This window comes from Ranitomeya variabilis, chromosome 5 (assembly GCF_051348905.1).
Source record: "Ranitomeya variabilis isolate aRanVar5 chromosome 5, aRanVar5.hap1, whole genome shotgun sequence".
NCBI classification, from domain to species: domain Eukaryota; kingdom Metazoa; phylum Chordata; class Amphibia; order Anura; family Dendrobatidae; genus Ranitomeya; species Ranitomeya variabilis.
In genome coordinates, this window is record NC_135236.1 from 81,885,166 (window position 1) to 81,900,263 (window position 15,098).

A 15,098-nucleotide genomic window follows, 5' to 3' on the forward strand; every position below is an offset into this window, starting at 1 on the left:
TATGTGTCGCAGAGGTGCTCTGCGCTGTAAGCCCAAAATGATATGGTTATGCTGGGACTTATAGTTCCACAAGAGTTTGTTGTGTTTACTTATAAGGGCGGGCTTATAGGGTTAGCTGGTGAGCTAGGCGGGACTGGCTAACCACACACACTCCCATCTAGGGGAGTGGTTACAACCATATAATGTGACTGAGGTCTGGTCACATGGTCAGAGTGTATGGATCTGTTTGGTCCATGTGCAAGGTCCTGGACGGTCGGTGTTGGAAGCTCCTGTGAGTGGAGAGTAGACTTCTTGGAAGCACCTGAGAGACCGTGAACCTGAATGCTCAGGGTGTTGGATTGTCCTGGGATGGACTGGAGTCCTGCAAGCACCTGGTGAGAGTGTGAGTCCTGATGGTCTGTGTTGGAAGCTCCTGTGAGTGGAGACTTCCTGGAAGCACCTGAGAGACTGTGAACCTGAATGCTCAGGATGTTGAATTGTCTTGGGATGGACTTGAGTCCTTCAAGCACCTGGTGAGAGTGTGAGTCCTGATGGTCTGTGTTGGAAGCTCCTGTGAGTGGAGTCTTCCTGGAAGCACCTGAGCGACCGTGGACCTACAGAGCCTGAGACGGCTTCTGTGCTGGCGAAGCCAGGACTGACATGGAGTCAGCGTGAGGAGTGGAGCTCCTGAAAGGTAACCCCGGACAAGGGGACTGTAATATATGGCAGAGAAGTTTATCTGCTGCACGAACAGACTGTTGTTCGTGATAAGTTCATGGATGTAATGAAATAGACTGTATGTCATGTGGTTTATGATGTTTAATAAACCGGATTAGACTGTTTAAGTGGAGAAATCCTGCCTGAGTGCTTAAATCCTGTGCCAAGCGAGTGTTCCCCAACCCACTCAGGTAGCGTTTCACCACACCCTTTATGCAAAATCAGAAAGTTTATTGACATGTAGAAGGGTAAAGCGGGATTGATCCATCTCAGTAACAGAACATCTCCAATTGAGACCATTCTCAGATACAACAATGGCCCAAAGTTTAAAGAGTTAGGGCCCTTTCACAAGGTGCTCTTCACCACCTTCAGTGGTCCCATAGGGGCTTACATCCGAATCCCCTGCAAAATGGGATTTGGGCACATGCGCCGACAGGGCCATTGATTTTAATGGTATTGACGGAATCAACTTTGCTCTGTTGTGCATCATTTTCTGGCATATATGCTTACTGGAGGAGGACACTAAGATGTAGTAGACTGCATCTGGATGTAAGCCCCAAGTAAGCATATAAGTCCGAGATTGATGCACAACAGAGCACACGGTGACCCAATCTACACCATTATAGTTAATAACTCTGCCGGCACATACGCCCAAATCACATTTTGTGGGGGGTACAGATGTAAGCCCCGATGGGACCAATGAACGTAGGGCAAAGTGCTGTGTGAGAGATCCCTTACTCTCAATTTGTGTCTTCAGTAGCACACAACTTTCCAGTCTCTTCACTTCTTTGTTGCTTGGGGGGTGGACTCTCCTCCTTGAGTGACAGTTTTGGTTCACTAGCTTTGTCCTACTGCTGAGCTTCATTCTGCTGCTGTGACACAAAAACCTGTGTCAGTGCTTGTTCTTAAAGGTACCTTCACACTAAACGATATCGCTAGCGATTCGTGACGTTGCAGCGTCCTGGCTAGCGATATCGTTGAGTTTGACACGCAGCAGCGATCAGGATCCTGCTGTGCCATCGTTGGTCGGAGAAGAAAGGCCAGAACTTTATTTCGTCGCTGGATCTCCTGCAGACATCGCTGAATCGGTGTGTGTGAAGTAAAGTAAAAGCACAGCACAGCGGTGACATCACCGCTGCGCTCTGCTTTTACTTTACGGCCAGCACTGACACAGTCAGTGCGGGAAGCAGACGGCGAGGGACGTGTGACAGACAGCAGAAGGTGAGTATGTACTGTTTGTTTTTTTACATTTACGGTGGTAACCAGGGTAAACATCGGGTTACTAAGCGCGGCCCTGCGCTTAGTAACCCGATGTTTACCCTGGTTACCCGGGGACCTCGGCATCGTTGGTCGCTGGAGGGCTGTCTGTGTGACAGCTCCCCAGTGACCACACAACGACTTACCAACGATCACGGCCAGGTCGTATCGCTGGTCGTGATCGTTGGTAAATCGTTTAGTGTGAAGGTACCTTAAGTCTTCACAGTTATCACAATATTTGCAAATAGAGATAACAGTACCTTTGAACAACCATGGCTCAAGTGAACAATGAATAAGAATACTGCTCTGGAAACTGCTGATGTGGGGACTGAAGACTGATGATTTTGCAAGATGGATAACAGCAGCTTAATAAGGATCTGATAGGGATAAAAGAGTGAGCAGTTAACTGCTATACAGAAATCAGTGGGCTGGATAAAGCTGGCTGGAATCTCAGGAGTTACCTCTTATGCTTAGAACGTAGCCACAGCTCGTACTGGGGCAAGCACTGGTGTTCATCTCATTGGCAGCAATGTATACTATGTAAAATAAAAGCTCTCATTGCAGGAGAATCACAGCATATATAAAAAAAAAAGCAAGTCAATTGCAAACTTGCTTATTTTCATGTTGTTTAAATACATGCAAATATTTAATACATGAAAATTCAACTTGGAAATGACTTTGGCTCTATTTATTCTATTATTTGTTCTGCATTGATTCAGAAATGACATAATATCTTATGGATGATATGATATATGCTTTGAGCATAGAGAGAAACCAGAATCCTAGATGAACACTGAATGGCTCATTTCTTAGACTAATATCTGTAGACAAGACCTTTCCAGTAACCTTAATAGTATGTAACAGAGTTTTACACCGATGAAAAATACAAATCTGATGTTAATGATCGAGAATAATGTTTACGAGATTGTTCAGCACAATACATGATGTTCCTCAACAGGTAAAACCAGCTGCATCTCCTCCTCACATTTATTCCAGGAAGCCTTTGCTGCTCCACCATTTACCGTATTTACTTAGGGGAAAGTGTAAAAACCAGAACCGTCAGTTTCTCCATCTATCTCAGGCTCCATGCAGGAGGCAATAGACACCTATACGTGAATATTACTAGGACTAGTCATACATAAATGCTGACTTGTTACCTTTTTCAGCTTTCATTTACTTTCTGCTCTAGGTCCACACAGGTACAAGCATCCTTCATTCTGGATAAACTTTGGACTTTTCTCTTCTGTAAAAGGTCAAAAATTAAGGATTATTTTATTTACATGTGTAGTGAAATATGTATAAATATATACAGTATGTGTGCAGTGAACTATGTATAGATTTATTGTGTGACTAGTAATAATTTAACATCTGTCCTGAAGGCTGCAGGTCTCACCCAGGTGTTAATATGCACTATCCTGAGACAGCAGACTTCTGTCTCCAATCTCGCCAGGGGGCCTAGCTAGGAATGAGAGGAAGCGCTTCACACCTTCGGCTCTTTGGAAGAGAGATGTCAATTACAGCCTGACACTATCTATCTGTGGGAAGCTTTACACAAAGAATCTCAGAGAAAATAATATATTCATTGGGGGCGCGGCCGTAGTCCAATCAAAAGCAAGCAATTAGAATATCAACTTGAGGGGCTGGTCTAGAAATCTGACCTCCAGGGTGACTCTATAAATTTGGCTTGTATACATTCAAAATTGTTTACTGCAACCTCCTACTCTCTGGCCTCCCCTCTAGCACTCTGGCGCCACTCCAATCTATCCTACACTCTGCTGCCCGACTTATCTACCTGTCTCCCTGCTATTCCCCAGCCTCTCACCTATGCCAAGCCCTTCACTGACTTCCTATCGCCCAGAGACTCCAGTTCAAAACCCTTACTATGACATACAAAGCTATCCACAACCTGTCTCCACCATACATCTGTGGTCTCCCGGTACTTATCTACACACAACCTTCGATCCTCTCAAGAGCTCCTTCCCTACTCCCCTCTCCTCTCTTCTTCCCACAACCGCATTCAAGACTACTCCCGTGCTTCCCCCATACTCTGGAACTCTCTACCCCAACACATCAGACTCTCGCCTACCATAGAATCCTTCAAAAAGAACCTGGAGACTCACCTCTTCCGACAAGCCTACAGCCTGCAGTGATCCTCAACCTACTGAACCATCACACAACCAGCTCTACCCTCTCCTAGTGTATCCACACCCATCCCCTGCAGACTGTGAGCCTTCGCGGGCAGGGTCCTCCCTCCTTCTGTACCTGTTAGTGCCTTGTTTTTTGCTCATGTTTATTGTATTTGTCTATATCTGCCCCTTTTTACATGTAAAGTGCCATGGAATGAATGGCGCAATAAAATATGTATAATAATAATAATCCAGGAGGAGCTGCACTACCCGAGCCACTTGTGTGGGTTGTAGAGTCCGTCTCATGCTACCACGAGTGTGAAAGCACAACCAACATTCCAAAGTGACCAAAACATCCACCAGAAAGCGTTGGTACTGAGATGTGGTCTGTGGTCCCCACCTGCAGAACCACTCCTATATTGAGTGTGTCTTGATAATTGCCAATAATTTCCATCTGTTGTCTATTCCATTTGCACAACAGCATGTGAAATTGATTGTCAAACAGTGTTGCTTCCTAAGTGGACAGTTTGATTTCACAGAAGTTTGATTTACTTGGAGTTATATTCTGTTGTTTAAGTGTTCCCTTTATTTTTTGAGCAGTGTATAGTTCTCCAATTGTTTTACCATGCAGTTTAGTCAGCTCCATATAGTGGTAGCTGTTGTGGATTCTGTTTGTGGGCTCCCTCTGGTGGTTACTGCTGGTACTGGGTGACTTTGGTGGGTTGCGGCCTTTGGTTTCCACCTGTCCATCAGAGGCTGGGTGTTTCCTATTTTACCTGGCCTTTCTGTCATTCCCTTGCCGGCTATCAATGTATTCAGATGTGCTCTGTTTGGTTCCTGCCTACCTGCTCCCAGATCTTTCAGGATAAGCTAAGTGCTGATTTTCAGTTGTTGGTTTTTTTGTCCAGCTTGCTTATTATGTCTCTATGCTAGCTGGTAGCTCTAGTGGACTGAGGTTCTCCCCATGTGCCATGAGTTGGCACATGGGTTCTTGTAATCTCAGGATGGTTTTTTGATTAGGGTTTTTTGCTGACCGCTCAGACCCCTTTTGTATCGTTCTGCTTTCTAGTTTACAGCGGGCCTCAATTTGCTGAACCTATATATATCATCTCTATGTGTGTGCCTTCCTCTCATTTCACCGTCAATACATGTGGGGGGCAACTATACCTTTTGGGGTTCATTCCTCTGGAGGCAAGTGAGGTCTTTATTTTCTCTGCAGTACTAGTTAGCTCTTAGGCTGGTGCGTGGCGTCTAGAACCAACGTAGGCACGCTCCCTGGCTATCTCTAGTTGCGTTTGTCAGGCGTAGGGCAGCGGTCAGCCCAGGTTCCATCACCCTAGAGCTCGTCCGATATTTTGTATTACTTTGCTTGTCCCTTGCTATCCCTAGCCATTGGGATTCATTACAGTATAGCCGGCCCACAAAGTGTTAATTGTTTGGGCTGAAGCAGGAGTAAAAGAAGTGTTTAAGGGAAATTTTTTTTTTTTTTTTTTTTTTTTTCCTTCAGAGTTTTGCTGCCTAGCCCTTAATTGCTGTCTAGCTGCTTCTTACCTCCTCTTAACCCTTGAATGGCTCTGATATTAGCTGTTTAACATGGATGTCCAGAGTTTGGCTTCCAGCCTGAGTAATCTCGCGGCAAAAGTTCAAAACATACAGGATTTTGTTGTTCACACTCCCATGTCTGAACCTAGAATTCCTATTCCAGAGTTCTTTTCTGGAGATAGATCTACCTTCCTGAATTTCAGGAACAATTGTAAATTGTTTCTTTCTTTAAAATCTCGCTCCTCTGGAGACCCTGCTCAACAGGTCAAGATTGTAATATCTTTCCTGCGAGGCGACCCTCAGAATTGGGCATTTGCATTGGCACCAGGGGATCCTGCATTGCTCAATGTGGATGCGTTTTTTCTGGCATTGGGATTGCTCTATGAGGAACCTAACCTGGAGATTCAGGCTGAAAAGGCTTTATTAGCCCTCTCTCAGGGGCATGATGAAGCGGAAATATATTGTCAAAAATTTCGGAAATGGTCGGTGCTTACTCAGTGGAATGAGTGCGCCCTGGCTGCAAACTTCAGAAATGGTCTTTCTGAGGCCATTAAGGATATTATGGTGGGGTTCCCTACGCCTACAGGTCTGAATGAGTCGATGGCTATGGCCATTCAGATTGATCGGCGTTTACGGGAGCGCAAACCCGTGCACCAGTTGGCGGTGTCTTTTGAACAGGCACCTGAGACTATGCAATGTGATAGAATTCAGTCCAGAAGTGAACGGCAAAATTATAGGCGGAAAAATGGATTGTGTTTTTATTGTGGTGATTCAGCTCATGTTATATCAGCATGCTCTAAACGCACAAAAAGGGTTGATAAATCTTTTGCCATTGGTACTCTGCAGCCTAAGTTCATTTTGTCTGTGACTCTGATTTTTTCACTGTCTTCCATTTCCGTCGATGCCTATGTGGATTCGGGCGCTGCCCTGAGTCTTATGGATTGGTCATTTGCTAAACGCTGCGGTTTTAGTCTGGAACCTCTGGAAGTTCCTATTCCTCTGAAGGGAATTGACTCTACACCATTGGCTATGAATAAACCGCAGTATTGGACACAAGTGACCATGCGCATGACTCCCGTTCATCAGGAGGTGATTCGCTTCCTTGTACTGTATAATTTACATGATGTACTAGTGCTTGGTCTGCCATGGTTACAAACTCATAATCCTGTCCTGGACTGGAAAACAATGTCTGTGTTAAGCTGGGGATGTCAGGGGGTTCATGATTATGCACCTCCGATTTCAATCGCTTCATCTACTCCTTCTGAGATCCCTGCATTTTTGTCTGACTATAGGGATGTTTTTGAGGAGCCTAAGCTCAATTCGCTCCCTCCGCATAGAGATTGTGACTGTGCTATAGAATTGATTCCTGGCAGTAAGTTCCCTAAGGGTCGTTTATTTAATCTGTCACTGCCAGAGCATACTGCTATGCGGAATTATATTAAGGAGTCCTTGGAAAAGGGACATATTCGTCCATCTTCGTCCCCTCTGGGAGCAGGTTTTTTTTTCGTGGCAAAAAAAGATGGTTCCCTGAGGCCTTGTATAGATTATCGCCTTCTGAATAAGATTACAGTCAAGTATCAGTATCCATTGCCATTATTGACTGATTTGTTTGCTCGCATTAAGGGGGCTAGGTGGTTCACTAAGATAGATCTTCGCGGTGCGTATAATCTGGTGCGGATAAAACAGGGTGATGAGTGGAAAACCGCATTTAATACGCCTGAGGGCCATTTTGAGTATTTGGTAATGCCTTTTGGACTCTCCAATGCTCCGTCAGTCTTTCAGTCCTTTATGCACAATATTTTCCGTGAATATCTGGATAAGTTTATGATTGTGTATTTGGATGATATTTTGGTGTTTTCTGATGACTGGGAGTCTCATGTTCTACAGGTCAGGAAGGTGTTTCAGGTTCTGCGGGCCAATTCTCTGTTTGTGAAGGGCTCAAAGTGTCTCTTCGGAGTCCAGAAGATTTCTTTTTTGGGGTACATTTTTTCTCCTTCTACTATTGAGATGGATCCCGTCAAGGTTCAGGCGATTTGTGACTGGACACAACCTACATCTGTTAAGAGCCTTCAGAAGTTCTTGGGGTTTGCTAATTTTTATCGTCGGTTCATTGCTAATTTTTCCAGTATTGTTAAACCTTTGACTGATTTGACTAAAAAGGGTGCTGATGTTGCTGATTGGTCTCCTGCGGCCGTGGAGGCCTTTCAGGAACTTAAGCGCCGGTTTTCTTCTGCTCCTGTATTGTGTCAACCAGATGTTTCACTTCCTTTTCAGGTTGAGGTTGATGCTTCCGAGATTGGAGCGGGGGCGGTTTTGTCACAGAGAAGTTCTAATGGCTCAGTGATGAAGCCATGTGCATTCTTCTCTAGAAAATTCTCGCCCGCCGAGCGCAATTATGATGTGGGTAATCGGGAGCTTTTGGCCATGAAGTGGGCATTTGAGGAGTGGCGTCATTGGCTTGAGGGTGCTAAACATCGTGTGGTGGTCTTGACTGATCACAAGAATCTCATTTACCTTGAGTCTGCCAGGCGTTTGAATCCTAGACAGGCTCGTTGGTCGTTGTTTTTTTCTCGTTTCAATTTCGTGGTTTCATACCTGCCAGGTTCAAAGAATGTGAAGGCAGATGCTCTTTCCAGGAGTTTTGTGCCTGACTCTCCTGGAGACTCTGGGCCTACTGGTATCCTTAGGGATGGGGTAATATTGTCCGCCGTATCCCCAGACTTGCGACGTGCATTGCAGGAGTTTCAGGTGGATAAACCGGATTGTTGTCCACCAGAAAGACTGTTTGTTCCGGATGATTGGACCAGTAGAGTCATCTCCGAGGTCCATTCTTCTGTGTTGGCTGGTCATCCTGGAATATTTGGTACTAGAGACTTGGTGGCCAGGTCTTTTTGGTGGCCTTCTTTGTCTAGGGATGTGCGTACCTTTGTGCAGTCTTGTGAAGTGTGTGCTCGAGCTAAGCCTTGCTGTTCTCGGGCCAGTGGGTTGTTGTTATCCTTGCCCATCCCGAAGAGGCCTTGGACGCACATTTCTATGGATTTTATTTCTGATCTCCCGGTTTCACAGAAAATGTCCGTTATCTGGGTTGTGTGTGACCGCTTTTCTAAGATGGTTCATTTGGTGCCCTTGCCTAAGTTGCCTTCCTCCTCTGAGTTGGTCCCTTTATTTTTTCAGAACGTGGTTCGTTTGCATGGGATTCCGGAGAATATCGTTTCTGACAGGGGATCCCAGTTTGTGTCTAGATTTTGGCGGACGTTTTGTGCCAAGATGGGCATTGATTTGTCTTTCTCGTCTGCATTCCATCCTCAGACGAATGGCCAGACGGAGCGAACTAATCAGACCTTGGAAACTTATTTGAGGTGTTTTGTTTCTGCTGATCAAGATGACTGGGTTGCTTTTTTGCGACTGGCCGAATTTGCTCTTAATAATCGGGCTAGTTCTGCCACGTTGGTCTCTCCTTTTTTTTGTAATTCGGGGTTTCATCCTCGTTTTTCCTCTGGTCAGGTGGAGTCTTCGGATTGTCCTGGAGTGGACGTGGTGGTGGACAGGCTGCATCAGATTTGGAACCAGGTGGTGGACAATTTGAAGTTATCTCAGGAGAAGACTCAGCAGTTTGCTAATCGCCGTCGCCGCGTGGGTCCCCGACTTCTTGTTGGGGATTTGGTGTGGTTGTCTTCTCGTTTTGTCCCTATGAAGGTCTCTTCTCCTAAGTTCAAGCCTCGGTTCATTGGTCCTTATAGGATCTCGGAGATTCTTAACCCTGTATCTTTTCGTTTGGATCTCCCAGCATCGTTTGCTATTCATAATGTGTTCCATCGGTCGTTGTTGCGGAGGTATGAGGTGCCCGTTATTCCTTCGGTTGAGCCTCCTGCTCCGGTGCTGGTGGAGGGAGAATTTGAGTATGTTGTTGAGAAGATCTTGGATTCTCGTGTTTCCAGACGCAAACTCCAGTATTTGGTTAAGTGGAAGGGTTATGGTCAGGAGGATAATTCCTGGGTGGTCGCCTCCGATGTTCATGCGACTGATTTGGTCCGCGCCTTCCATAGAGCTCACCCTGATCGCCCTGGGGGTTCTCGTGAGGGTTCGGTGACCCCTCCTCAAGGGGGGGTACTGTTGTGGATTCTGTTTGTGGGCTCCCTCTGGTGGTTACTGCTGGTACTGGGTGACTTTGGTGGGTTGCGGCCTTTGGTTTCCACCTGTCCATCAGAGGCTGGGTGTTTCCTATTTTACCTGGCCTTTCTGTCATTCCCTTGCCGGCTATCAATGTATTCAGATGTGCTCTGTTTGGTTCCTGCCTACCTGCTCCCAGATCTTTCAGGATAAGCTAAGTGCTGATTTTCAGTTGTTGGTTTTTTTGTCCAGCTTGCTTATTATGTCTCTATGCTAGCTGGTAGCTCTAGTGGACTGAGGTTCTCCCCATGTGCCATGAGTTGGCACATGGGTTCTTGTAATCTCAGGATGGTTTTTTGATTAGGGTTTTTTGCTGACCGCTCAGACCCCTTTTGTATCGTTCTGCTTTCTAGTTTACAGCGGGCCTCAATTTGCTGAACCTATATATATCATCTCTATGTGTGTGCCTTCCTCTCATTTCACCGTCAATACATGTGGGGGGCAACTATACCTTTTGGGGTTCATTCCTCTGGAGGCAAGTGAGGTCTTTATTTTCTCTGCAGTACTAGTTAGCTCTTAGGCTGGTGCGTGGCGTCTAGAACCAACGTAGGCACGCTCCCTGGCTATCTCTAGTTGCGTTTGTCAGGCATAGGGCAGCGGTCAGCCCAGGTTCCATCACCCTAGAGCTCGTCCGATATTTTGTATTACTTTGCTTGTCCCTTGCTATCCCTAGCCATTGGGATTCATTACAGGTAGCCACCTGCAAATTCTGTATATGCGTCTAAAACCATATAATTTGAACAGGCTGCATTTATACACGTGCATGGAACCCAGTTTCACACAGTTTATCGAGTTATTTAGATTGGGATACACCGTTGCAAGGATACGCTGTTATACTTGTGCGGCTGATTCTTCATCTATTTTTGATGGAAGTGCCCAAATGACGAATCTACTGTCTCATAAGGTGACTAATGCTTTTTTGTGTCTTATAGATCATCATGTCGGTGTTTTTTGTGGTAGACTCTGTGCTCTAAGGGTAAAACACCTATCTAGGGTCATCATAGGGGCTCAACGGGCAAGATGACAAGGATCGGGGGCCCCTTCACATGCGTTGCCTACTAGGAGGTCAACCTCCGAGGATAGGTAGGGTCATGATTTAGGGCCTTACAGGCCCCTTTTTATGTACCCTTATTGGATTGTTATTTTTGTGCTTTGTATATATATATATATATATATATATATATTTATTTTTTTTCTTATGCATTAAAATATGTCTTTTAATAATAAGGGTTTCTTCACTTATTACACTGACATTTTCAATCATTATATTAATTATTAGGTTATTAATTATTATTATTAATAATTTTTAAGAAGTTTCTGGATGCATTGGTGGTGTTTTGAGATATTTTCCAAGCCTACTGGTGGTCTAATAGGTCTTCCTTATTTTGGTGAGCTCCCCGGTCATTATAGGAAAGTTGTCAGGTTTATCCTGCCCTTTTTTTAGCTAGGTATTTCTGAAGTGCATTAGTCATAATTAATGAATATATGTTGCAAGAAATAGGAAACACAACAACCTAAAATAATGCTGATGACTCTTGGCACGAGAAGAGATCTGCAACATTTCACAGTTCCGGTATGTCTGCATTTCCAGATTTATATGCATATACACCCACATCACAAAATACACCAAACCAGGTAGTACACAAATAAGAGATACATCGCTCAATAACACAGGTAAGAGGCTTATTTTTTGTACAACTTTCATAAATTTCAGAATTACCAGATAGTGATGCCGAACATGTGGTTGTTACGTACCGGCTGTGCCGGCCAGACACCAGCGGAAGGCAACGTCAGTAGTATGGGAGCACGGTGCGATCTTTCCCCTCTATAGTGTACTGTGGTGTTTATCTATCGATGGTATGTGTTACTATAGTATTATGTTTCAGTAACTTTTATTTAACAGGTATAAGGGTGAACAGAATCCAATACATAGCCAGAAATACTGAGCAAAAAAGGGTAGATCTCTTCATCCAATATGCATTTACCAAGAATATAGTTATGTAATGCTCCACCAGGAACCCTGGTTGAATATTAACCCATTACTTGCCAAATTAAAATTTTTACAAGTACGGATTTTTCAGAAAAGGGCGTCCCAATATTCATTTAAAAATGAAAATTACATGATTTCCTATTTTGAAAACATTCATTTTACAAACACAACACAAAAAATTGGACCTAATTATAAAAATTATAAAATCTTAGTTGCTAGAAGCTAAAGATTAGGCGTCCCAAAAAAAGGACATTGGTAGATAATGGGTTAATGGAGGGAAGGCCCTAGGAGAGGAAATTGGGTGGAGAAGAAAGAGAATAAATATTGGAAAAAAAAAATTTTTTGTGATGAAAAAATTAGGGCTTAAAGTATAACCAACATTTTAATTTTATAAATGGTTAGTACACATGAAAATAAGCAACTTTAAAAAAAATATCTTATCAGAGAAATCTGCTTTTGTTTCCTCTTGGATTCAGTGAAGACAGATTTTCACATTACTGAGATAAGAAATGACACTTGGTGATTGTAAAATTCTGTGGAGGAGAAGGAGCTGGAGAAAGACACAGACATTCTGCTGCAAGTTCTCCTGAAATGACAGTTACAGTTCTCCATAGAACTTTATAAGCACCAACTGTCATCTCCTATCTCAGTAATGGGGTAATCTGTATTCATGTTGTATGTCCACCACTCAGGATAGGGAGACAGGACAGATCAAATCTAAGTATCTGTCCCAAGATGATTAACATTTATTTTTCTCGCTTATATAGCGTCACTAATTCCACAGCACTTTACAGACATTGTCATCACTGTCCCTAGTGAGGCTCAAAATCAAAAATTCCCTATCAGTATGTCTTTGGAGTCTGGGAGGAAACCGGAGAAGCTGGAAGGAACCCACACAAACACAGGGAGAACATACAAACTCCTTGCAGATGTCCTTGGTGGGATTTGAATCCAGGACTTCAGCGTTGCAAGGCTGCAGTGATACTAACCACTGAGCCACCATGCTGCACCGATTTATTGGTTGACTCTGACACTACTTGTGTTCCTTGTTCCTCAGGTTCTGTGTAAGGAGCCATGACCTGCTTCTATCATTACAGCAATGCCTACAACAGATTTATCAGAAATGATCTTCTAGTCATAACATATCCGACTCCCCCTTATCTATTACTCCGAGAAATCATGGGACCTCGTCCGGAAACTCCAATCGTGAGATGTTGGAGATTAAAAGACTCAGGAGCTCCAAAAACAGAATATAGTCTAGGAGGTAAAGTAATAACTAATTTCTCACAATCTAGAAAGCCATAAAATATAGATCATCATATATAGACGCCAAAATATTATACAGACAGCAAAGATTGATGAAAAGCCGTGTCATGGAATCATGATTTTACGGAAATTACAGATGCTTTGTTCTTAAATTGTAAAAATTCTGTCAGATGGGTGACAGACAGTAAATCTGTCAGTGATATGGTGTAAGTAGGCTTGAAATGTTGCGCGACAACTACTTTAAAAGGGTTGTACTAAGTTTGGAAGTTGTCCTGTATCCAGATAATAGGGGATAACTTCTTGATTGCTGGGGGTCCAACTGCTAAGAACCCCATTGATCTGGGCTATGAAAAGCTCCATGTGAATGGAGCGATAGTTGATCATACATTCTTAATGGGAGTGATGAAGACCAGTTGAAGGCTGCACTCGGCTATCTCCAGCACTCCCATAGAGAATAAATGGAGCAGAGGGTCTTTTCAGGTCCCTAGTTCTCAGGGTCAATGGGGTCCCAGTTGCCAGATCCTAAGTGATTAGGATTAGGAACTTATGCCTTTTCCTAAGGGGTTAGGGGTAGGGTTAGGGTTACGGGTAGGGTTAGGGTTAGGGGTAGGGTTATGGCATGTGCACACAGTGCGGATTTGGCCGCGGATCCGCAGCGGATTGGCCGCGGATCCGCAGCGGATTGGCCGCGGATCCGCAGCGGATTGGCCGCGGATCCGCAGCGGATTGGCCGCTGCGAATTCGTACCAGTTTTCCATCAGGTTTACAGTACCATGTACACCTATGGAAAACCAAATCCGCTGTGCCCATGGTGCGGAAAATTCCGTGCAGAAACGCTGCGTTGTGTTTTCCGCAGCATGTCAATTCTTTGTGCGGATTCCGCAGCGTTTTACACCTGTTCCTCAATAGGAATCCGCAGGTGAAATCCGCACAAAAAAACACTGGAAATCTGCTGTAAATCCGCAGGTAAAACGCAGTGCCTTTTACCTGCAGATTTTTCAAAAATCGTGCGGAAAAATCTCACACGAATCCGCAACGTGGGCACATAGCCTTAGGGTTAGGGTTGGAATTAGAGTTAGGGTTGGAATTAGGGCTAGGGTTGGAAATAGGGTTAAGATTAGGCTTGTGGTTAGGGTTACGGATAGGGTTAGGGGTGCGTTGGGGTTACAGTTGTGGTTAGGGTTGGGATTAGGGTTAGGGTTGGGATTAGGGTTAGGATTAGGGTTGGAATTAGGGTTACGGGTGTGTTGCGGTTAGGGTTGTGGTTAGGGGTGTGTTGGGGTTAGGGTTGTGATTAGGGTTATGGCTACAGTTGGGATTAGGATTAGGGGTGTGTTGGGGTTAGTGTTGAAGTTAGAATTGAGGGGTTTCCACTGTTTAGGCACATCAGGGGTCTCCAAACGCAACATGGCGCCACCATGGATTCCAGCCAATCTTGCGTTCAAAAAGTCAAATGGTGCTCCCTCCCTTCCAAGCCCCGACGTGCGCCCAAACAGTGGTTTACCCCCACATTTGGGGTACCAGCGTACTCAGGACAAACTGGGCAACAACTGTTGGGGTCCAATTTCTCCTGTTACCCTTGCAAAAATAAAAAATTACTTGCTAAAATAATTTTTGAGGAAAGAACAATTATTTTTTATTTTCACGGCTCTGCGTTATAAACTTCTGTGAAGCACTTGGGGGTTGAAAGTGCTCACCACACATCTAGATAAGTTCCTTCGGGGGTCTAGTTTCCAAAATGGGGTCACTTGTGGGGTGTTTCTACTGTTTAGGCACATCAGAGGCTCTGCAAATGATGTGCCCGCAGACCATTCCATCAAAGTCTGCATTTCAAATGTCACTACTTCCCTTCCGAGCCCTGACGTGTGCCCAAACAGTGGTTTACCCCCACATATGGGGTACCAGCACACTCACAACAAACTGGGCAACAAATATTGGGGCCCAATTTCTCCTGTTACCCTTGTGAAAATAAAAAATTGCTTGCTAAAACATCTTTTTTGAGGAAAGAAAAATGATTTTTTATTTTCACGGCTCTGCGTTGTAAACTTCTG

General features: G+C 44.4%; 1 protein-coding gene and 1 long non-coding RNA gene across 4 annotated transcripts in view; one reads left to right on the forward strand and one right to left on the reverse strand.

Moving 5' to 3' along the window:
- Positions 1 to 2,414: 2,414 nt before the first annotated feature.
- Positions 2,415 to 15,098, reverse strand: part of LOC143773345 (uncharacterized) — a 92,892-nt gene continuing 80,208 nt past the window's right edge. Inside the window, exons 2-3 of the long non-coding RNA XR_013215152.1 lie at positions 3,111 to 3,196; positions 2,415 to 2,489 (exon numbers count right to left, since the gene is read on the reverse strand). This is a non-coding gene — a long non-coding RNA (uncharacterized LOC143773345). The remainder of the gene's footprint in view (positions 2,490 to 3,110; positions 3,197 to 15,098) is intronic.
- The window catches only part of LOC143773343 (uncharacterized), a 38,356-nt gene continuing 34,675 nt past the window's right edge, over positions 11,418 to 15,098 (forward strand). For 2 of the 3 annotated variants that reach the window (XM_077260816.1, XM_077260818.1), the window contains exons 1-2: positions 11,418 to 11,465; positions 12,839 to 13,045. In XM_077260816.1, the coding sequence (XP_077116931.1) occupies positions 12,856 to 13,045 (190 nt within the window). In that variant the 5' untranslated portion in view covers positions 11,418 to 11,465; positions 12,839 to 12,855. Of the gene's footprint in view, positions 11,466 to 11,568; positions 11,649 to 12,838; positions 13,046 to 15,098 lie in introns of those variants that run through there. The other variant, XM_077260817.1, reaches the window with a different exon arrangement.